At 38.7% G+C, this 24088-nt stretch overlaps 1 protein-coding gene across 3 annotated transcripts in view; it reads left to right on the forward strand.

The window, feature by feature from the left end:
* The window catches only part of LOC109032727 (dehydrogenase/reductase SDR family member 11), a 41864-nt gene extending 21080 nt beyond the window's left edge, over nucleotides 1–20784 (forward strand). For all 3 annotated transcript variants that reach the window (XM_019045003.2, XM_072302350.1, XM_072302349.1), the window contains exons 4-7: nucleotides 5641–5767; nucleotides 13171–13300; nucleotides 18385–18537; nucleotides 20304–20784. In XM_019045003.2, the coding sequence (XP_018900548.1) occupies nucleotides 5641–5767; nucleotides 13171–13300; nucleotides 18385–18537; nucleotides 20304–20345 (452 nt within the window). In that variant the 3' untranslated portion in view covers nucleotides 20346–20784. The remainder of the gene's footprint in view (nucleotides 1–5640; nucleotides 5768–13170; nucleotides 13301–18384; nucleotides 18538–20303) is intronic.
* The last annotated feature ends 3304 nt before the right edge of the window (nucleotides 20785–24088 follow it).

Genomic DNA, 24088 nt, shown 5'->3' on the forward strand with positions numbered 1-24088 from the left:
AAACAATGTCGCTCCTCCCGCGAAAAGGGAGCGGGGACCTTCTGCTTCTTCGGTCGACGTCCATCCCGCTGGTCGGAAACTGGTTTCAGCTTTGGGGGGCAAAGCCCTCCGAGCATACCACCGTGTCCAAGAAAGAACGCCCTTAGAGGCCTCAGACGTTGCCATATTTCGTTCAATAAAAACGCGTTAACTGGAAAATTGTAAATATCGGTAACCAAAAAGCGGAACCACCGAAAGGGCGTGAGGGGCGGGGGGCTTTCCCGCTTGCCGGAAAAAAGGAGGAACAAGAAAAGGAAGAAAGAAGGAATAAGGAGCGTATTGAAGACGGGAAAACGCTTGGTAATTATTATTCAAGACTCAATTGACTCAAATTGCATAAAAAGGGCTTCGAAAATTTTTTGGGGGAGACCCTCGGACCCCTTCTCGCCCCTCCCCTCCCCCCCCGGTTGAGGCATCTGGATCCGCCTATGACGTATCTCCATTGTGGTGTTTCAAAAGTTGCGATTCCATTTTATCTTTTCGAAGAGAAACAAACTAACTTTATGGCTCGAAATTTATACAGAATATTCTGCAAATAGAAAAGAAAAATCAAGGAAGGTTTTAGGAACTTAGGTTGACTTATTTTTCAAAGAATAAATAAACTATGACGGGAAATCTGCTAAGTCGCAAATGGAGATGCGTGGTTTCATATTTTCACCATCAAAATTTTTCTTCAAATTTTTTAGAAAATATTATTTTAAAGTTAATCGAAGTTACCTCAAAATTTTATGAGAATGTGCATAACTGTTTAAAAATACATGCTTTATCCTGCAAAATTTGGCAACTCTCGAATGTTCATACGATGTTTTTTCTTGGTATGACAGCGTAGGAGATCTGTCAAATCACTTGGATTCCAAGTTCAGTGATGAGATTAGAGACCGAGTGGACGAATTCAATCCAGGATCAGGTATATCCGGCGTTGTATACCCTTCTTTCTTACTCTATTTTTTTATCATCAAACAAAGAAAAATGATAGGTGGAACTAAGCGGGCACGTGGGGCATAGTACCCCAAAATTCGATTTCTACCCCTCTAAAAAATACAAGGAATTTTTCAAATAAAGAGCATGACGTTGCCATCGCATGACTAAAAGTTTATGGTTGTCAATTTTTTGGTAAGAACAACTTATCATTGCCCCTGAGATGTCTCAATTTTTAAATTTTTCCTGGCCACTCTTTGGTTCTGAACGATTTTCCTTAAACCCCTCTGGATTTGCCCCCGAGGCCTTTCTGTGCCCCGCAGACTCCCCTACTCCTCTTGATGAAGTGGCTGATCATTGAAATTGATACAGACAAAGCGATAGACAAAAAAAACCTAGGGAACATGGAGGAATCCTATTGATTGAAACGGGTGGTTGATACGGGGGAAAATGATGGACTAAATTTAGGGTCTCTGGTGTGTTGCCGTTAGTTAGTCTATTACTTATGTCATTTGCCCATTGTAACCACCTGTTTCCACCAATAGGATGGCTTTATTTCCCTTTTGTCTCATTTGACTATCGATTTGTCTACATGAATTCCCAGTGGTCAGACCGCAGGACCCCACACACAAAATTTCAAGTTCTCTTTACTTTCCTACTGCTCAATAATATCCAAATCTTATATCATCTAAGTAATAATTAATTTTTCAAAAAGTGGTTTCAGAAAAAATCTCTGTCAAAATCTCAACATTTAAAACTCAAGCACCCTTGTCAGTTCACCTACGTTCCTTCGGAAAAAGGTGACAAAGTTATCATCCAATTGAGGTGACTGAAGTTGAACGTTTGAAAAAAATTGACTCCTGTTAAATTACTTACAAGGACCTTGCACATTTCACATTCTAATATCGTCCAAAGCGTGCATCCTAACGTGGCACTCAAACATTCATCGTCGGAATAATAATTAGGAGGTTCAGAGATAGCAAGAAGTCGAATTCGTACATCACTGTAATTATTAGTTCAGAGCCAAGGTTCAAGGTCTCAAGGTCACGGGATCTCATATTGCGGCAATCACACGAATTATCAGTGCCGCTCATTACCCTTGCACTAGTTTTGGGAATATTAGGACCTTTCGTTTGGCAATTAACTGGGCGCTTTGGTTCTGTTCAGAAATAATCGGTTAGTGCCTTCATCTGCGGCGTTAGGTAGCCACCTGGATAATGGTCACCTCATTCCCCCGAAATATTAGCGCATGGTCTTCTTCACTACGTTACGCGATGGCAAAGGAATTTCGCGGGCGAAAGAACGTAACTCTATTCCGAGGCTGTAAAATTGACTTAAGTAATTGAATTTTTTACAATAGTATGACAATTCAATTTTTGTCGAATATTTGTCTGATTTTTCCGTGTGTCCGAGGAAAATCAGTGAAATTTGTAATTACTACGCTAGACACTTTCTCAATGAAAATGATATTTACTAACTGATTGCAGCACTGCCGTGCTAAGGAAAAACGCCGTATGAATCTTTAGGCGTTGCCATATTTCCTCTCATAAAATGCAAATTCCCTGGTAAATTTGCGAATATTATCCTCCCAATTTTTCAGATAATTCAGTTCACAATTTTACCTAAAGATTCTGAAAAATAAGACTCTGAAGGAAAAATATTCATAAATTTCCTAAAATATAAACATTTTATCTAAGGAAATTTGGCAACTCTCGAATGTTCATACGGCGTTCTTCTTTAGCACGGCAGAGTAGACGACGAGTCATTTAGACAGAAAGTTGGTAACGTAGGCAATGTGCGTTAGATAAAAAAAATCAGCATAAAACTGGAAATCTCAATCATTGAGATTTTCAGCTTTATGCTGATTTTTAAAGCACATTGGTTACGTTACCAACTTTCTGTCCATAATAAAAATGAAATTTAAGAATACAAATTTTGGAGCGTATTAAGAAGTTACGTTCTTTTGCCTTGGAAACTACGATTTATGTAAAAATAACGATCAAAACTCGCACTGCTCGATGCAACGTAAACCGTGCAGAAAATGAACGCTTGCGGTTGCAATTGCACCGAATCATATTTCCACTTCCACCGATAATTATACACCGTGTGCAGTGCAACGATCCAGGCTCCTCCTTTCTCAACTCCGGAAGACCGAATCCAGAGACATCCAGCTATCCGGATTCCGGATATTTCGCTAGTGAACTTAATCAGCCTCGGCGCACGGTTCTTGCTTATTCCGGATAAACGGAGGTCACTCGCTGCACTGACATTACATTGCAGCATCTCGTAGCTATGACTTAATAAACTACGGCTATATCAATGACAATGGGCCTGTTGCAAACTTTTGCTAGAGCAAAACTAAGAGTTGTTTCTTATAGATAATGCCTCAAAAATCACGATGAGCGCATCGGCAAAGTCTGAAATGCACTCATAACTTCACAATCTGCGTAAGAAATTTGCGGTTTTTTGAGCTTCCCGCTTCAAAAACGATACTACGGCACAGGTGAACATTTTGTAAGAGGAGTCGTTCCATCGTCGGCAATAATCATCATAGCCGACGCCAATCCGCCAAAACACGTTTGATGGGACGAGATAACACCTGAACTGGATTAGACCAGATAACAATCGGTGTGTTAACGTTCATATTTTCCACGCCCGAATTGATTGACCTTGAACTCTCCTTGAATTACGCGCGGAACTGCGTGCAAGCGTCGGCCATGATGAATATCGCCGACGATGGAGCGACTCCTCTAACAAAATGTTCACCTATGCCGTAGTATCGTTTTTGAAGCGGGAAGCTTAAAAAAAACGCAAATTTCTTACGCAGATTGTGAAGTTATGAGTGCATTTCAGACTTTGCCGATGCGCTCATCGTGATTTTTGAGGCATTATCTACAAGAAACAACTCTTATTTTTGCTCTAGCAAAAGTTTGCAACAGGCCCATTGGATTGCATTTTGCAAAAAGGAACCACTAGCATTGCAATGTTGCTAAGATTGTGCAACTTCTTTAGTCTTGGAGGAAAAACCCGATTATCCCTTAATAGTTTCTATTTTACTCGCTAAAAACTGTAAATTTAAGACAAAAATTACCATCTAAATTTCATAGTTTTTCACAATTTCCGCAATTTTATTGCAAAGGATGAAGTTGCACAATCTTAGCATCGTTGCAATGCTAGTGGTTCCTTTTTGCAAAATGCAAACCAATTTAAATACAGTTCACTTTTAAAAATCTTAGAATGCAGTTATTAAAGACAACTTCGTCACCTTTTGGCAGCTCTGGCCAAAGTATCACAAGCGTCATGCGACGTTTCAAAATTTCCGTCGCCATTTTATTACTTTACTGAGAAATTGTTCGACAAAGCTGTACGACAATTTTACTGACTTTTCTTAGTGCTGTCGTTAAAATTCAGTGATTTTTTCAAACAGATTCAGCCAAAAATGTCTCTACAAAATTATAAAATGGTGGCGGAAAATTTTGAAACGTCGTATGGCGCTTGTGATACTCTCGCCAGAAGGTGACGACTTATTTGAAAAATCCTGCAGTCTAATGTTTGAATCGTCTTTCCCCCCACGAAAGAACGTAACTATATTTCGGTGTTGTCTTTCCACTCACGAATTGCATATTTACCAAAACAATCTTATACATTTCTAACGGAAAATTTCACTGATTTCTTCTCAGGTTTCGCGCAAAATTTCAAAAAATTTTGGATAAAAATAGCACAGGTACATTATTGTACATTATTGAGTCAATTATTAGTAACCTTAGATTAGAGTCACGTTCCCTCGTCCGGGAGACGACGAAATTTTCTATCCATCGTTAGATCTGTTTTTACAGTCTCGCATCGTTTCAATAAAATGGATTAGGTGCGGAGATTTATGAGTTTTGAAATTATGAAAGAACAAACCTAAATGTGGTTAAAAATGTTAACTTCCACCACCGCGCCGACCGCACTGTGTTGGCGCAATGCGTGAAGTATTCATGCAGTCTTGTAGGCGCTACGCGTTTCACGCCGACCGCTGCTGACCACACTATTTGGCGCAATGCGTGAAATATTCATGCAGTCTTGCAGGCGCTATGCGTTTCCAGCCGACTGTTGCTGACTGCAGTGTGTTTGACGCAATGCGTGAAGTATTCATGCAGTCTTGTAGGCGCTATGCGTTTCATGCTGGCCGCCGCGCCGCCCCGTTCCAGGTCAAATTGCGTGTTTGGTTTCTCTCTTAACTCGACTAATTGAAGGTGTTGTCTCATGTATGACCGAGAGACGACAAAATTAGAAATTACTATATTTTACTCCGAGGAAATGAGAGATTTTGTCGTCTTTTCTCGTTTGTAATTTATTTTCTAAATCCAATTTTTTTCTCTCTTTTTTTGATACCTACATTCAAAAAGATTGCAAAATTTGCCGCCCCCTACATTTTGCGGCCATGGGCCGCGACCCATATGGCCACCCCCTTAATCCAGCCCTGGATTCACGGCAAAAAAAACCAAAACGCCTTAGTTTTTGAGCGTATGCAACGCGGCCATCCTTTGATCAGAAATAGTCGCATCAAGGAGTTGAGACGTTGATACTCTTGCATCAAGAGTAAATTTTGCTCTGCATTTTCTTTCAAGATTTTTAACCAGCGTATGCACATTATTAAAAGCGAATCCAGCAAAGTAAACTTGTAAATAAATGTTTCAGATGGCACTGTCGACGAATGGAAGAAACTGATGGATGTGAATGTAATCGCACTGAGCATTTGTACCAAAGAAGCTATCGATTCCATGAGGAAACGAAACGTAGATGGACATATCATTCACCTAAGCAGGTAAGCAGCATTAAGGAATGAAAAAGCTGCAATTTGATAAAGATCGGATGTTAGCCTTAAAAAATGCTTTCTCAGTTGTTTGCTGTATCCACTTCAGTCAAATCATGTGCATTGAACGACAAGAACAAAACAACTTCTTTGAGGATTGATAGCTACGCGCGGTGTTTGTCAAACGCGTTCTCAATTAGCACCGATCTGTGGGTGTTTATGAAATCAATGAGCTCTTTCGTTAAGACCACCCAATATTTTTACACCTTTTGAAAATAAAAGTGAGCCTCTACTAAAGAAGCTACACTGTAGTAAATTTTGGAGTGAAACTTCTGCCGTGATAGCGAAGAGAGCCGTAAGTGCAAAAATGAAGTTTTGAGAAAACGGGCTCAGAAGCTTCTGACAAGAACATTTTATTGAAAGAAGCCTCCGTTCTTTGTCAAATTGCCACTAATCGTCCGGAAGACTCCTAGAAATCGTATGGATGATTAAAAATCGACTGATTTTATTTCCATTACATAAAAAGGGTATTTTTCATTTTCATGCTAGGTTATTGTTAGGCAAGACAGCCGTAAGTGCTATTTTCTGCATGCTTTTGTGGTAGCGTGTTGGACACACAACAAACACGTTTCCAGATTAGAAATTGACAGAAGAGGGCGGCACCTTACTGGAAAGCACTGTTTTCATTGGCTCTCATGCACCTGCGGCTGTCTTGAAAAAAACTATGTCATTTTTTGTGCACTTACGGCTTTCTCATACGTCTTGTTTTCATTGAAATAGGATGAATTTTGCTGTTTTAGCTGCCTCAGTAATTTCATGTAAAAGAGTTTAGACGAATTTTGAAGAAAACTCGATTTCGAAAATTTTGCACTTACGGCTCTCTTCGCTATCACGGCAGACTTGGTGTCGGGGTCTATATACAGTGACCAAAAACCTCCAGTCATATTGATGCGAAGCGGAATCTAATCTCGTTGCGGAGTGACTTACACTATTACGGAGCGGAATCTATACTCTTTCTGCGGAGTGTCCAACGCTTCTACAGTGCTAATTTTACTTCGCATTCATATCATTCGGGGTTTTTGGGTGCTATGTGGACTCCGGTCCCTATTTCACCCCTCGATTTTTGACAGTGTACAAAAAACTAAACTAGAGTGACAATTTCGAGATTTCGCGATCTAGATTCGTGTTTCCGTACATACAGTGGATATCGGATATAACGACATCGGTTATAACGACATATCGGACATAACGACGTAAACTGGTCGGTCCCGGCTGAAATCCCATTCATTCAATGTATTTATGTATCGGTTATAACGACATCGCATATAACGACATATCGGTCATAGCGACGGAGTTTTCGCTTCCCAACAGATGTGATGATCGGTTATAACGACCTGAGCGACAGCAACAGAGGCCGAAGAGGAGAGGATCTCGTCATCACAGATTGCACTTACCACTATCCTGCTGGCCCCGGCTATCAGAGCAAGGAGTACCAACTTTTGAAAAGGATAACAGTGGTGTGGAGATATGTCAAAGCAACGTTTTGAACAAAACGGAGTGAGTGAAATTCTCATTCAAGGAGTGCCGAACTGGTCAGCCATCCTCGAATCAGTTCGCTTGCTTCCGCTTATATATGCATATTTTAAATCAGCGCGTCGTACTCTTAGGCTTTTTTTAAAAAAACCAAGTAACGTAGACTCTTGGTATTCACTGCACATAAACTAGCGAGCCCCAGAATGAGAAACAACTTTAAATCATAATTATTGACGGATAAATAAACTTTTTACACGCTTTGGAAAATCTCAGAAGTTCGCGGTAGTCACTTTTCGGTAAGGAACTAAGGGACTCGGTTATTGTATCGAGCAGGGTTCGAAACGATCGCAAAGGCGGTATACTACGTATACGCGCCAATAAATGAATTAAATAAATATTCAATTCAAATAAAATTAGATAAAGATATTAAATAAAGGTGTTACTGAAGAGATAATGAATCAGCAGCAAAATTCACCGGGCCTTGGAATCCCACCTACAGCACAGCCTTGTTCTCAGCTCTTTAACATAGGATACGTGCGTAAAAATTCCACTATCGGTTATAACGACTATCGGCTATAACGACCGAATATGGCTGGTCCCTTCAAGGTCGTTATATCCGATATCCACTGTAGTTTCATCGTCGAAATGTTTCAGTGTCTATGCCAAACAAGTTTACGCACTTCTAGTCTGCGACAGAAGACAGCCTGACGTCAATTTTAAGCGTAAAGTAAATAGAAGGATCACACTGAAAAAAAAAGTTACGGAATAGATAGACATACCGTCCGTCCCGGGTGTTGAGGCCGCAGCTTTGACTGCTCCAGGTGCTGCGCCCGAAACTTTCGGCCTCTGAGCCCGGAACACGGACGGTATGTCTATAGAGCCTGTGAGTACGGCTTCCACCGCCGGATTTTTTTTTCCGGTGCAATATGGTGGATCTTCTGTCGCAGCCTATAAAGTTGCGTGTGCTTAATTGGCGTGGACCCTACAATGTTAACATTATTCACGAATTTTTCAGTAGTGTGTCATGAAGCAGGGGCTTCAGATTCCGAGTAAATTAACGATGTAAAAATTAACAGTAAAATTAACTGTAAAATTAACCGTAAAATTAACTGTAAGGGTAGCTAAATCAGCATCTTGGTTTCACCAGACGCAACGGACCACTAGACAAGGTACGAATGAACCCAATCCGTGAATTGCAGGTGAAGGTTTAACAATAAGCCGTATAACACAGTGTACCCTCCGGCTAGTGCAGATTAGGCAATTTGCACATCAGTTAGCATGTGTAAAACGATGTAACGTTGAAAGTATTTCTCCGATGTCGAAGGCGCTACTTGGAGAACGCGCGGACGCACTACACAAGTAGACCAGGTACGAATAATTAAGCATTCTGCTTCATGTTTCTGAAAAAGAATTTCACGTAAAACTTGATTGTTGCATCAAAAATTTCTGAAATTACCTCCTAAATAAGATATCAATGTTTTTATTTAACACTGGTCACGGGAATTTTGACATGCTCAATCGGAGGAAACGCAATTCTCTACGTGGGTCAAATCGCGCCTCACAACAGTTTTGGCAGGCTTCTTAGTCGAGCACTGTTCCTTCTCCACCCTGCTATAACTGAGTCAAAGCATCAAGATTGAGGTTGCCAGATTTTTGTAAAGCAAAGATTGCCATGGTAAAGTTTAGTGTGCAATTTGACTCACATAGACTATTGTGTTTTCATGAGCGGGAGATCTGAATTCGCGCGTCAAAAAATATTAAATATCTTGGGTACGAGTAGATTTCAGTAATTTTCGTCGCCGGAATCGTGTTCTACGTGAAATTTCGGTTGAGAAACATATATCAGAATGCTTAACTTGATGTCCATTTTGACATCCAAAATGCTATGTCAGCACATCATATTTTCTGTGCAGTAGCGAATGCCGCGATCGGCCGGCGCACAAAGGAACGAGCCATTAGAAGAGGTCGGACCTAAAATTTTTAACTGAAAAAGCGAATTTTTATGTATACTTCGTCACAATCTCAATTTTCAACAGTATTTTGAAGGGAGATTCCATTAAAAAACCAATGGAACCCTTTCAAACTTTTCCGCTTCGTATTTTTGAAGATGTGAGATTATAAAGTTTCAAAATTTTGTCTGATTTCTTTCATGTATGTTTTCGCTCTATTGTGCGGCGCCTCTTAATTAGCGATGAGTCTTCGCGTGTGCGGGCTTTTTTCGGGCGTGACTATTTTAGGGAGAAATGCAGTATTTCACGTTTATGGGTAGTCGCGTCTCAAGGTCGTCATAAATATCGGTTCTCCGCGGCGCACGGCAAAAACGGGTCTTTACGCAACGATCCCCGGGTTGCCATCCTTTAAAAGTCCGATTTTTTTCGGTACGGGATGGCTACTTCAACGGCACGATTTTGCAACAATGGAGACGCAACAATCGTTCGAATCCATGCATGTAGCTTCTCACCTTTCTCTGACACAGACACTCCGGGAAAATTGGGTCGAAAGACCATCGGACAGGGTCAGAATTCAAGCACGGTTGTACAATTTTTTTCCCCCCGACCAGGTTGGCCTAGTGGTCAGCAAGTCTGACTCTAGATCAGTGGGTCTCGCATTTGAATCCCGGTAGAGGCGAAAATCCTCCCACGAAAGAACGTAACTACATTTCAATGTTGCCAAATTTCCCCGCACCGATTGCACTTTTACCGGAAGAATTTAGGGAATTTCTAACGCGAAATTTTTCTGCTTTTTCCTCGGATCTCGTGCAAAAATTAGACAAATGTTCAAGAAAAATTGCGCAGGTACATCTTTGTAAAAAAATTGAATATTTTAGGGCAATTTTGCAACCTTGAAATGGAGTTACGTACCTTCGTCAAGGAAACGACAAAACTCTCCCAGAATAGACGATTAAATCTGCGAGAACAGATTCTTCTCGGCCTTGATACCTAAAAATTTGAAAGCTTAAAGCATGGATATGTATCGAGCCCAATGTTCTTTCAAGTTTCGTAGCGTTTTTGAGGGATTAAGTCGATACAATTATGTAAAGAGAAGGAAGAGCAAATTCTCAAAATTTAACTAAGAGTACGACGCAATCATTGAAAGTGTCTGAGACCAAGTTGATAGTGACAATCTAAAATCAGTCAAAGGAATTTTTAATCTAAAGAGGCTTTCTCGCCAAAATAAGTTTTTTGCCAATAACATCATGCAGAAGACAATATTATTGGCAACAATATTCTGAAAATTAATGCATGAGGCTTCCATTCTCCAATGGTATCGTATGAGCAGATCGAACATTAACAAACATCTTCAGCACAGTCCACAAATTTAAGGCTTTAATAAGGTTATACCAACGTGAGTTTCATTTTCTCTGTTTACTCTACTGCCTCATTTTATTGGGAAAATGATAAAATCTTGAGGGTGATTTCAGCTCCATACTTGGCCCTTGGCCGAACAATTGAATGAAAATCGTTGCCATATCAGCCTTCTCTATAAACTGATACCAAAGCCGGCTAATTTAATTAATATTTTCTTTTAAAATCCTTTTGATCCGTTCAAAATATCAGGATTAAAATGATTTTCCGACTTCTTTGTCACAATCATTTTTCAAAACTGTTTTTTTTTTTTTTCATGTAGGAAACTGAATATCAATGTACTGATTAAACTTGGAAAAACTACGCTTTTCTGAAATATTTCTAGGGTCCCTTCTTCCGAAAAAACTAGCACAAAAGACACGATTCGACTTACTGCATCTCACTGATTCATATAATTAAATATTATGCGATTAAGAGTTAATATAATTAGGTGTATTTTTTATTCGTCACGACAACAGTGGACACCAAGATACCCCATAAACGAATTAATTTCCATCGATCACGTATATGAATGGACCGGGCTGAGTAAACACCGGACCCATAACGAGGTGGATTAACCCGTTTTATTTGTGCGCAGTAGAGAGAAGGCATTTTGATTCGGAAAGATCATCTCCATAAGGGGTGAGATCAAGTTTACTCTTGTTGCCACATGTCTGTAAAGAATTTCTCAATAAGTTTTCTTTTTTTTCAGCACAGGGATGGACCACAAGACAAGGTCCAAAGTGAAGCATTCTGATAAATGCTGCTGTTAAAAGTTTCGTGTAAAATATAATTTGCTCCAAAAAAAAAAAAAACAACAAAATTACTGAAATCAATTCCCGCCCCAAATCTTATCGTCACGGTAACTTTTAGTGTGTGCGATTTCACTCAGATTTGTATTCACTTTATGAGCAAGAAGTATAAATTTATGCATTAAAAAAAATTAATGTCTTTTTTTTGGGAGATATTTTCAAAAATTTTCGTGGAGCAAATCGTGTTCTACGTAAAATTTTGATAAAGAAACCAATTCTAATGCTTCTTGCACCTTGTCTTGTGGTCTATTGCGATTGCACATAAAAAATAATTAACTCTAGCCTCGCACATCAAACGATGACTGCATCCCATAACTCGATGCTATTATGTAATTTTCGGCCGGTATCGATGCCTATCGTGGCGTAAAAGAACAATTCAAAAGCCCTCACCAGAAAAGCACGTATAGTTCGGGCAATCTTCAAAAATGATTTCTGTAAGAAGTTTCAAAAGAAGTGTGATATCCCCTCCAAATACTGTCGCTCTAAACTTAAATTTCATACACATTAATCGTAATCATGTCCTCGACCGATGCATCGAAAATTAGGAGGAGAACGAGACGTTCTTACTGTCTTGGTCGGCGGGCGCAGTGTGGCTGTGCGCTGTGATATTAGCGCCCTGATGCAGTGGCGTCGCGTGATTTGCTATATATCGATTGTTATGGAATTTAAACCTACGGAAAAGGATCGATAAACAGGGTGTTCGCAGCAAACACCTTAATAATCGATTCTTTACCATAGGTTTAAATGGCATAACAATCGATGTATCGCAATTCACGCCACGCCACTGGAGTTAATGCGACTATTCGCGCTTTGCGGATGTGTGTGGTGCATACGGCAAAATTGAAGGCACTCAAGCTTCGTTCCCCACACACTAGGAATTAGGACACTCTTAGTCTACACAAATTGCGGGCAAAGGAACAGTTCCTGGGAAGCAGATCAAAAATGAGAGGCAAATTAGTTTGAGGCAATTCCTCAGCCATTCTGATTGGCCGTAACTAGTGTTGCACCAAACAGCATAACTCTTTTGAGAGGCAAGTGCTCGGGTGAGGTTTTTCTTATTCAGACATCAGTTTTGGACTGAATTTTGTACGAATTCACCAACGTGCTTTTCAAAACATTCATTCTGGTTTCTTTCTTTTCTTTTTTTTCTGCTGGTTTGTTGGCGTATATTCCGTCAGGACTTACATTCATTTCTTGACTATATTTATTGTCTGGAGGCATCAAGGAATTTTTGGCACATTTGTGCTCTAGGCTTGTCAACTTTCCAGGAACTATGATTGAATAGAATCTGCTCCTGCAGATCTACTCGTTGTTTCCGTGTAAATTTAGCGCCACTACCAGGATTCGAAGCCAGGACCTATTCTGCCATGCTAAGAAAAAACGCCGTGTGAACACTCAAAAGTTGCCAAATTGCCTCCAGTAAAATGTTCATTTTTGAGCAGAGTCATGAATATTTTTTCTTGAAATTTTTAGATGGTATAGATCTAATGAGGAAGAAAATTCCCTGAAAAATTGAGTAGAAAATATTCACAAGTTTTCCTAAAAATTTGTTTTTGATCAAAGGAAATTTGGCAACTGACGAAGGTTCATACGGCGTTCTTCCTTAACACGGCAAAATTAACGTAGAGTTAGATTCATTCTGTTGAAAAATGATTTAGATTGACTGTGCATGTATTTTTGTCGAGCAATAACCATTCTTCACTTTTTATTGCCTTATTTTTTGCAGCTTCACAGCCCACCACGTCCCGAACTTTGCGCCTCTCCACTTTTATTGTGCAACGAAGCACGCTGTCAGGGCTTTGACCGAAGGCCTTCGCCAGGAGCTGAAAGCCATTAACAGCCCCATCAAAGTGACCGTAAGTCGTTTCGCACATTATAACTCGCTATAACAATAATTGTGTGCAAGCAAGAGCCCGATGATTGTGATTGTGAATGTGAGTCATAACTCTCAAATCTCATAAAAAAAACTTACATTCAAAATGCTCAGCTGATAGCGAATGATTTTTGCTTACAACCGCCAATAACAAACAACTAGAAAAGTAGTCGACGGTACTGTAAAAACACGTATCTTGGTTACCGACGCCGCAGATAATAAATACTTTTTTAAGTAGAATTATCAATGTTATTTCTTGAAAAATGCATTGATTTTTCTTTTCCATATTTAGGATATTCTGTGTAAAATTCAAGCAATACTGTTGATTTGCTCCTCTTCAATGAAATAAAATAGGAACGGAAATTTTGACACGAGATACGCTTTTTCGCAGTTTTAAGGTTATATTTATAGTGATTCAATAGTACAATAGCTCATCAAAAAGACAGAAAAAAATCGCTTCATATTTGTAGAGACAGACTATCATATTAGTTTGATGCTTGGTATCATAAATCTTGGGGAATATACTTATTTCCTTACAATTTACTTAGCTCAAAATCTTTGTAGTCTAATTTTCTCGGATTTGTCTCGTCAAAATTTTAATGATCGTATTTTTAAATCTCAGCACTTTTCAACGTCTCTAAGTTTTCTAAGGGTTTGTAAAAATTCACCTGTTTTCGTGATTTTTGTTACGTTCGTACAAGAAAATTCGCCCTCGCATTTGAGCGGCTTGAAGGGCCAGGCGCAAAAGTGGAGTTTTTGCTATTTTGAGAAATAAGTATTTAAAGTTTCGAAATTATATAGATTCTTATGGCGAAAAGAAAGTTCAAACTGAATTTTTGATGCTTGAATATTGAGATTTGGGAGCTAATTTTTCTCAGAATATGCACTGAGACTAGTTTCACTCGAAGTCATTAATATCTCAATTTTTTCAAAGACTGACTTATGCGCCTTGTCCCCCAAGCCCCTCATATAAGGTCCTTCATCGTCTGATCATTTCAATCTATTTCCCTTTACAAAGCTTACTGATTTCAAAACGTTCTATAATTTTTACTTCAAAACCCCGCTGACCATTGTTTCTACTTAGCAGAGCTTCCCGCCTGCCCTCCTTTTATATAGAGCTTAATTAAACATTTCTGTGAGTGAATGTGACAACGTTGGTTTTAACTAGGTAATCCACTCCGGGTCTCACCTAGACATTGACAAGCTCGGAGAAAGGGGGTCATGAGTTAGCGTGTGGTCATCGGCCACCCGTTTACATCGGGTGTCGGGTGTTGTCAACACAAGATGCGCCCCGATTTTTCTGGACGGGAAGAATTTTTCGACGAGAAGTTCATGACCATGTTAATTCTAAAGACTGAGCATAATTAGAGGGAATGATGTATCAACTACACTGGGGATCTAGAGTCCAGACTCTTAAAAACATCGACAAGAAAAAATACTCTTGATTCAATCAGATTTAAGTTTAAATCAAGAACCCAGCCTCTTAATTTAAGCGGAATTCCTTTTGATTTAAGCTTAAATCTGATTGAAGCAAGAAACCTTTTTCTTTTTAATGTTTTCAAGAGTCTGGACTCTAGATCCAATGTGTTTTTTTCCAGTGTACGTGCTATTTGATCGAAAAACTGGGTTTTTACTTATTCTGTTGGAGGTAAGATACCTAGAAACATTACCCGCATCATTTTTGATGACAAGCTTATAAAATGAATTACATCCTGAAGTGAAGAACCACTGTCTCTGGCTCGCTGATAAAATCACATACCTGCAAAAGGAGGCAAATGGCATGTATGTTGTTTCTAAAATAGGCCAGAAACAGTGGTGCCCTATTGCAAAATGTAATGAAAATAGCGCTGGGTCCTTCATAATTCCATGCGGGGATGAATGTCTATACCTTCCAAAAGTTATGGTCAAAGGCTCTCAAGATAACGTACTCTAATACGTCTGGTTATAGGACATTTCGTCAACTATTTTTTGTCCGCGCGCCTGTTTTTTCCAGTAATTTACGTCCGCGCGTTTTGTCGGCACGGGGGTTTTGGTCCACGTGCCAGTTGAGACCCAAAGTTAATTGGTCCACATCTAAGTACAAACGACAATTGCTCACGACGTTTTTGGATGAAAATGTATAATGTCTTGGAAGAATAAGGGTTTGCTTGTTTTTTTTTTTTTTTTTTTTTTTTTGTTTTTTTTTTGGTTGTTTGATCCAACGGAGAATAATATATAATTGAGATTTTTGGTAAAAATGAGGGAGCGTCGATTCCATTAGACAAATTTCACTAAAACTCTCTACGCGTCTTTGGTGCAACAGGGCTTAATTATCTTTCAAGAAATTCCCACCTTGTTATACCTGAACCGGATAAACCTCTTGATTTGCCTTAGCTAAAGGCTCTTAGATTTTTCCTGTGTACGATAAGTATCTTGATTTATTTTGCGAGGAAACATGTGTACTTTTAAAGGATGCCTGTCATTCTTAATACGTTCAGTTTCATATAATACTGTGCAACACCTCTGTCGTGAAATAGTTGCTTCAGGCGCCGCCGCACGGCGCGGCGGGCGGGCGGTCAGCGCATAACGCACATTGGCGCCTACAAACCTAAGTGGATACTTCAAGCATGGTGCAATTCGAGAAGTATCCACTTAGGTTTGTAGGCGCCAGTGCGCCTCTCACGCTGGCAGCACGCCGCTCCGCTTTGTTAGGCTCTAATATTTATACTCGCATAGTCAGCGGTTTTTAACTGATGATTTTGAAATGTTTGCACACTCTGCATTGATTATTCACATTTAAATTGATGAAAAAAAATAAGTATCAATTTATCAAAGGAGAGTAATAATATAATGTGCTTTTTAAATATTGGTGGTTCCGTGTCAAAAATGATTTCCAAGGCACTTTAATTTTTTGTTTTACATTTTGTGCTTTTACTGTGCTGCAACGAGGTGTACGCGCAACCAAACGCTCAAAATTTGACGCATTTGACTCTAAAAGATCGATGTACAAATGGGTTAAAAGCAAAGATTGCGTGCCTCTTGGTTTTTTCCCCTCTTTTATTCATTTTTGCAGTATCTTTCGGCACAACTGCGGCTCGTTGAGATTAATATCGATGCCATCGCTTGGAAAAGGTTTTACAAATATGTGTAACGTTTTAAAAATATAAATGTTTACAAAATGAAGTAATAATTTCGTAAAAAAAAAATTAAAAAAATAAAAAAAGTACCTATACATATGTAAGGTGTAAGGTATATTGTACATCGAATATTTTAAGGATAGAAATAAAACCATGTATTCACCAATGACAATTTAAAAAGATGATGAATCAAAAGGAGAAAGTAACATTTCATTGAGAAAATGAGCAACCATAACAACACCTCCTTCTCTCTCACTTTCATGTTGTCAATAAAATTTTACATACCGACTAAAATATAACGCTTGGACCAAGTCATTGTTGCTTATTTTACGTGTGGGCGTAAACAATTTGACAAAAAAGGTGCGCGGACAAAAAATTGTTGACAAAATTTCCTGAAACGGTCTAAAAGCGAAACTGAGGGGAACCAGCATGGCAGGCAGGTGCATTATAGATACACCGAAACAGCATTTTACAAAAAGCGGAGCAAATAATAAGTATTAGTATATTGCTGGAAACGTGTAACACCTATTGATAAATGTTTGAATATTGATACAATGTAACTTAAAGTAGGCCAGAAACTAATGATTATGATAATTATCATAAAACCTGCTCGCTACCGCTGATGACTAACAATAAGTCTTCAAGCTTAAAAAACCTGTTTTAGATAATCCATCACCACCTTCACCATAAAACATCATGTAGTGATTTTGCACGTAAGAGAGCGGTGCATGAATGAATCTCGCAGGGCGTATTTCTCGCTCTTTTTTTACTACTTAGATCCGGAGATCAAATCAGATTTTTCTGTTTCCAGAAAATCTAATTTAAATTTTTTCTTTTTAAAAAAGTGGAAAAAATAAAAATGCAATTCCTGACATTTTGAACAATCGAGCGGCTGGTGTGGTTAATAGTGTATTCAAAACGGAATTTTTTAACAGTAACATTAGTGAATGTGCAAGTGAAAGCTGCTTTTGGCTTTAATTTTTTTTCACGAGGTATGAGAATATGGGTCTGGGGGACAAGGAGTATAAATGAAGTTCTTGAAAAATTGAGATTATTTTAAGTATGCATCAAGATATGCAATCCAACTCATCGAGAATGATGCACTCTTTTATGAAATATTTAATACTGGGAAATCATCTGCGCTTTTCCGTACACTTCTTAGAATGAAATGCACTTCTTCATGATGATAACCACATAATAATAAATATTATAAGACACAAGAGATGTGGACTCCTCTACTCTGCCATGTTAAGGAAGAACGCCGTATGAACATTCGAGAGTTGCCAAATTTCCGTCCGTAAAATATTTGATTTTGAGGAAAGTTATGAATATTTTTCCTTAAAATTTTCAGGAACTTTAGGTGACATTTTGAACAATATTATCTGAAAAATTGGAAGAAAAATATTTATAATGTTTTCAGGAAATTCGTGTTTTATCAATCGAAATTTGGCTGGCATGGCGTGCTTTGCGATATATCGATTGTCATGCCGTTTAAACCTATGGAAAAGGATCGATTAACAGGGTGTTCGCAGCGAACACCTTAATAATCGATTCTTTACCATAGGTTTAAATGGCATAACAATCGATATATCGCAATTCACGCCACGCCACTGATTTGCATTAACTTGTATATTCTGTAAAACAATTCTCCAGTACTCCGCCGCTTCTGGAGGACGTTTCCTGCTCCTTAGAAATCGTCGCTTCTCTGATGTAAGGGCGTATCTCAATTTCAACTTGAGCCCTATTCTCCATATAAAGCCATCCTTTCTAGGGCTCATGCGGAAATCAAGATACGGCCTTACGTAAAAGGAGCAACGAAATGCAGAGCACCTTTGAATATTAGATTAAAGCGATGCATCATACACCTTGAGCCCGAGGGAAATCACCGCTAAAAATGAAGAGTCTGTGCGCCTTGCGATGTTGTTTTAATATTGTATGCGTCTAATTCCAGTGTTTGAGCCCCGGTTTGGTGAAGTCAGCGATATTCAAATCATCATTGGGCTACGACTTCGACGAGTTCTTGTACAGTTCCCGACCCTGCATACAACCGGAGGATGTTGCGTCGACGATAGAGTTCGTCTTGAGTACCCCGCCACATGTTCAAGTTAGTATGATTGACCATACTGCCGTGCTAAGGAAGAACGCCGTATGAGCCTTCAGGCGTTGCTAAATTTCCTCTTTCAAATCACTAATTTCCAGGACCAATTTTTAACATATTTCTGGCAATTTCTTAGATAATTTTGTTTGTAATTCGATCTAAAGTGTCTGAAAATTTGAAGAAAAAATAATCGTCTTCAAAAATAAACATTATATAGAAGGAAATTTGGCAACTCTCGAATGCTCATACGGCGTTCTTCCTTAGCACGGCAGTATAGCCTAGGCTATCATTTTTTCTTTTTTCACATGTAGCATTATTGCTGATGGGGCTGATTATTGAAATTGATGGACTTTGCTGGAGATAAAGAAGGCAGGGGGCGAATGGAGCTGTCTTTCTCAGAAAGGCCCTCGAGTACATGCTGCACATTAATTGAACTTCATTTTGCAAGTAGGAACTACAATACCTGACTCGTGTGTAAAAGCACTCATCTGCATATGGAAACTAATGGTACATACATTGTCTCTAAAGTGAGCTGGAAATTGTAGTTCCTAATTGCAAAATATAGTCCAATTAGACCCCATTTTGCAACGAGGAGCCTCTGTTTGTCGCCCATTTTGGAGACAGCACATGCACTATCAATTTACCTTCGCAGGAAGGTGCATTTATAGGTGGAGCAGAAATAATGGTTTTTTATTTTAAAATGAAGTCTAATTTGTGCAACGCCTGCAGACTGATCATTGCAATTCATAGAAAAAGTGATCGACAAAGATCATAGGAGAAAATGGAGCAATCCTATTGATTGGAGCGGGAGGTTGAAATGGACGAAGGAGATAAGTATGTATGTATGAGCCGCTTTTACGGCGCGCTAGGGCGCTCTGCGACGCCTATTTTCCACAGGAATCTGTCATGGTAGAGATCCTCCGGGAGAGATAAGTTATAGATTAATTAAAACGGAATCCCACTAGCTCGAGATCCTATATTTAGTCCATAACTTTCCCCTCAGTACATAACAACCACCCGTTTCAACCAATAAGGTCGCTTCATTTTCATTTCGTCTTCTTTGCTATCGCATTATTTGTCGATTTCAATAATCAGCCCTTTGGGCACAGATCGCCATACAAACACAGTTGCCTGCATATTCTTAAAAAATAAGTTGAAAAACACGACAGTGATTAGAAAAATCTCCACCAATCGTTTAAAAAAAAGACTGGTTTTTGAGAATCACATTTTTAAATTGATTTTTTTCTCCATAAAAATTTGAAAATCATGCTCATTGGTTGGAAATATCTAAAATGGAAAATCTAATATCGATGGCCGAAGTATGGAACCACGTATTTCAAAATTTCCGCTGATTTTTTATTTTTTCGAAGAGAAACAGCCTTAAATTACACAGAATATTCTGCCGGTAAAGAAGAAGAATCAAGAAGATTTTCAAGAAAGTATATTGACTGGTTTTCCAGTGGAAAATAAAGTACGATAGGAGTCGGGAACATCGCAAACGGTGAGACGTGTTCCCGCAATTTAGCCATCGATTTGCGATTCCTGAATTTTACCACTCTCTAAGTACATAGATGATAAAAGATCAAACAAATATTGAATAAAATAATGATATACAACCTCGTTTAAGTTAAAAGCGCACCAACCTGCTTCCCGCTTCAAAATAAAGCTAAATCATGGGAATGGCTAGATTTAATGATGTTTTCATCCTCTCCTAGCTTGCATTGCAGAAAACGAGCGCTCTAAAACTTATCTTTTTTTTTTTTTTTTTTCAGATTCAAGACATAATAGTCAAACCATTGGGATCAGATGTCTGAAATGAACTCTTTGGAAACTTTCTTCTTGCATGTGATCAATTATCATGCTGTTGAAGCTGCTGAGACTCGAGGTTGGGTGCGTTTATGATGAATGACCATCCGACGTTATTCCATGAAGTAAGTTTGAAAACGGAAAAATAGGTATTTGGAAAGAAACCATGGTCTTTTTAAACGCAACCGTTCTTGCGTGGAGTCTTTTGTTTCGTCCAGCTCCGTAAGACTTTTGATAAACGATGAACCAGTGAAAAATTCCCTCCGTGTCTCGTGGCGTGCTTTGCGATTAATCGATTGATCTGCCAATTAAACTTGTGGAAAAAGATCGATAAACAGAGTGTTCGCAATGAACATCTTAATAATTGATTCCTTACCTTAGCTTCAAATATAGGAATATCGAGAATCGATTGTTTACGCCTCGCTACTGCAGTGTCTATTTTCATGGGGGAAAAAAAGGAGAGTGCAAAATCGTGGACCAATTGGAGGATCCAGGTCTCCCGAACTGACCCCCATTACTTTTAGGGTTATTTTTAGAAAAATAATACAATTACTATGTTTAGAACTTTACATGAAAGGCGTTCAGTCCCTTACATTCTACTTTCCAACTTGAATACCGGAAAACAAGATATTTATTTCTGCCGTTTCAACATCAATACAAGCACCTGAAAGTGGCAGCAGTTTACTTATTTTAGTACTGTCTTTTTAATTTATTGTATCCCTGTAATGCTAATTAGTTTTAACGATCTCTTAATGTTCACAAATGTTTTTGTATATAGTTATAGGAAAACTCATAGCTTATTGAATTCGGTGAAATTTATCATCAATCCGTTTAAAAGCGTGTGAAATGGTTTCTGGAGCAATCCTGTGCCTGTATTTTGCCTGATCATTCACGGAAAAATGTTCTCTCTTTATTAGGTATGTAAGTTTATTTTTTTATTGAGCAATTGTTCGCCTCATTGATAAGGCTTGTAATTCTACATTTATTGTTTTAATGTATATCTGTGTACAAAATGTTAGTAATTATGTTCGAAAATATACTCCTATGATTATACTTTTTCTATGCTTTATCATTCAACAAGGTTTTAAGATCATTTCATGCCCAATTACGAAATTGCATTTAAATTCTGAAAAAGGCTAGTATATTGAAAATTTACTTTTGCTTCAAGTTTTTAGCATAGGGCAGTTTGAGTTGGACAACAACAACATTTCCGATACTCTCCAAATTCTCCTTCAAATGCCAGTGATACCAAACACAATACTCGCACGTTGTGGGATCGAAGTCAATCGGGTTGATGCCTCTCAGGAGTTTTATCCGATGCGTTTGTAAGTTACGCGGGCTTACCAACGATGTACAACGTTTTGAATTGTTTCCCTCTTCCCAGACGATCGAGGAAAGATACAAAAAAGCTTTTTAACAGCAAAAATACCGCGAATATGAAAGTACAATGAATTACGAACCCACAAATTTAGAAATATCAAGAAAATAAAATTTTACATAGTTTTTCGCGTCAAAAATCATGGGAAAACGGAAAAATTAAATTGCCCTGCATGTAATCAATATAACATCATTTCACTCTTTTTAAATTAGCGACATTTTGAAAAGATCCTTATTTATTTGGAGGAGAATTCCAAGGCACCAAATTGAAACGCGTGTATGTCTCCAAATAATAAGTTTTATACTGAAAATTTCATTGGAATCGCTAATTATTTTGTTAAGATCTTAAGCTTTGTCAAAGTGACGGCAATTTTTTCTTAATCAGACAGCTTCAAGCTTTAGGCACGGCAGATTAAAACTTCAATTTTTTCCTCAAATTTTTAAGCTGAAAAAGTTAAAACATCGTACTCCCCGAATTAAAATTTCGAGAGAGACACGAAGGTGCCACTGGTGTTCTTTGAAACAAACTCCGAAGCTCAAAATACCTCTTAAAGTTGAAGCCGTAATACAGGGTTTCCCTCAGGCCCCCTGCGTGAGAGTCCACCTTTGTGTCCAGTCAAACTCACCATGCAAAGATAGGGAGCATACAAGGCTTCCACTTTGTTTCAGGACTCCACGACTGTAATTACGGCAACCCTCTTTATGTATTTGCTCCCTATCTTTGCATTGAGAGTCTGACTAGATATAGATATGGACGCTCGGGATAGCATGGAATGTCCCACCATTGCGGCCTCAACTTTGAGTTTTTTTTTTGAGCTTTGGAATTCGTTTCAGAGAAAATTGGTCGCATCATCGTGTTTCTCCCGAAAGTTTGCTCAAGAAAAAGTATCATTAAATCGCAAATCTTCCACACATGCAAGATCTTCATTGGCTCTGTGACGCCCATGATCTCTCGGTCATGTTCATTTCAACAACGCGACTCATTTAAAGCCAACACATATGAGGCCTTATATGTAACAATGGCGGATGTGAAAAATTACCTTTAGAAACACGCTTAAAAACTGTTTTGTTCACACAAAAATTTAATATTTTTGGCTCTGGCAAAATGTACAGATCTCGAAGATCACATATCAAGTATTTTCTCAAAATTTTCTCGATGCCAAAACAGTTTTTTGAATGTGTTTCGAAAAGGTAATTCTTCACATCCGCTATTGTTACAGATAAGTCCTCATATAGCCATTAATAAAAAAATCTTATTAATATAATAAAGGATTCTCCCGGGGCTCCGTTCGGTTTTACCTTTTGCGGAGGGGGGGGGGGGGGGCGAGTAGAAAGCTCGGTGCGGTTCAACTCGATTCAGCGTGGAAAACACTCGGGGACAATGAAGCGTGGAAAAGTGTGTGCCCAGTGACCCATTTCCGCGGCTTACTGGCTCTGGTTCTGACTTTATCTCTGATTTCGACTCCGATTCGCCAGGATCTGGTTGGCGTTGATCAGGCTCCGGACCTAGTGATGAGGATCTTCTTTTGCTGCGGCGTTGCCGACTCCGATTAGGATTAAATGAATTACATTTGGACCGCGCTAAGCAGGAAAGAACCAAGCTGCATCAGCTATTGCCAAATTTCATTGAGCAATTTAATTCTTTACATGAAAACGGTTGTACAGATTTTTGTGCAAATGTCAGTCAATTTTCTGCATAGTAGAAGCAAATGTCTTAAAATTTTCAAAAATATCCGCTCAAATGTATAAAATGGAATTTCCCAGTTGAAAATGTCAATAGGTGATGTGGCTTGGTCCCTTTCTGCTAAACGCGGTCCATTTCGCAGTAACGAATTAGAATTTTTGATGCATCCACTAAAATACCTGACTTCGGAAGGGAAATCTAAGAGGAAGTGAAGGAGAAAGAACAAGGAAGGGGTACGGGGAGAGGAAAACGTGAAGAGAGAGAAAAATAAAAGAAAAAAGCATGAGAAACCGAAGAGGAGTTAGGAATAGAAAGAAGGAGATAAAAAAGAGAATAGAAATTGAATGAGGAACAGCGAGGAAAGGAGGAAAAACAAAAATGAAAAGAAGGGAAAAGATAAAAGAGGGAGTAAGAGAGAAACAAAAAGGGAAAGCAGAGGATGGAGGAACATGATAAGTAGAGGAAGCAGAAAAAGGAGGACTACGAGGAAGAAATAAAGAGAAACGAGGAAGGGAGAAGATAAAAAGTAAGGAGAGGAAGTAAGAGAGGAAAGAGGCAGATACATAAGGAGAAGAAGAAGACGAAGGAAAATGGTGGCACCTGTCTCAATAGTAACAAAATGGAAGCACATGTATGTTATTTTTAAAAAGATCCTAAAATATTAGTTGTTAATGGGTCAGTTGCACTGGT

Source organism: Bemisia tabaci, chromosome 7, assembly GCF_918797505.1.
Source record: "Bemisia tabaci chromosome 7, PGI_BMITA_v3".
Lineage (NCBI taxonomy): Eukaryota > Metazoa > Arthropoda > Insecta > Hemiptera > Aleyrodidae > Bemisia > Bemisia tabaci.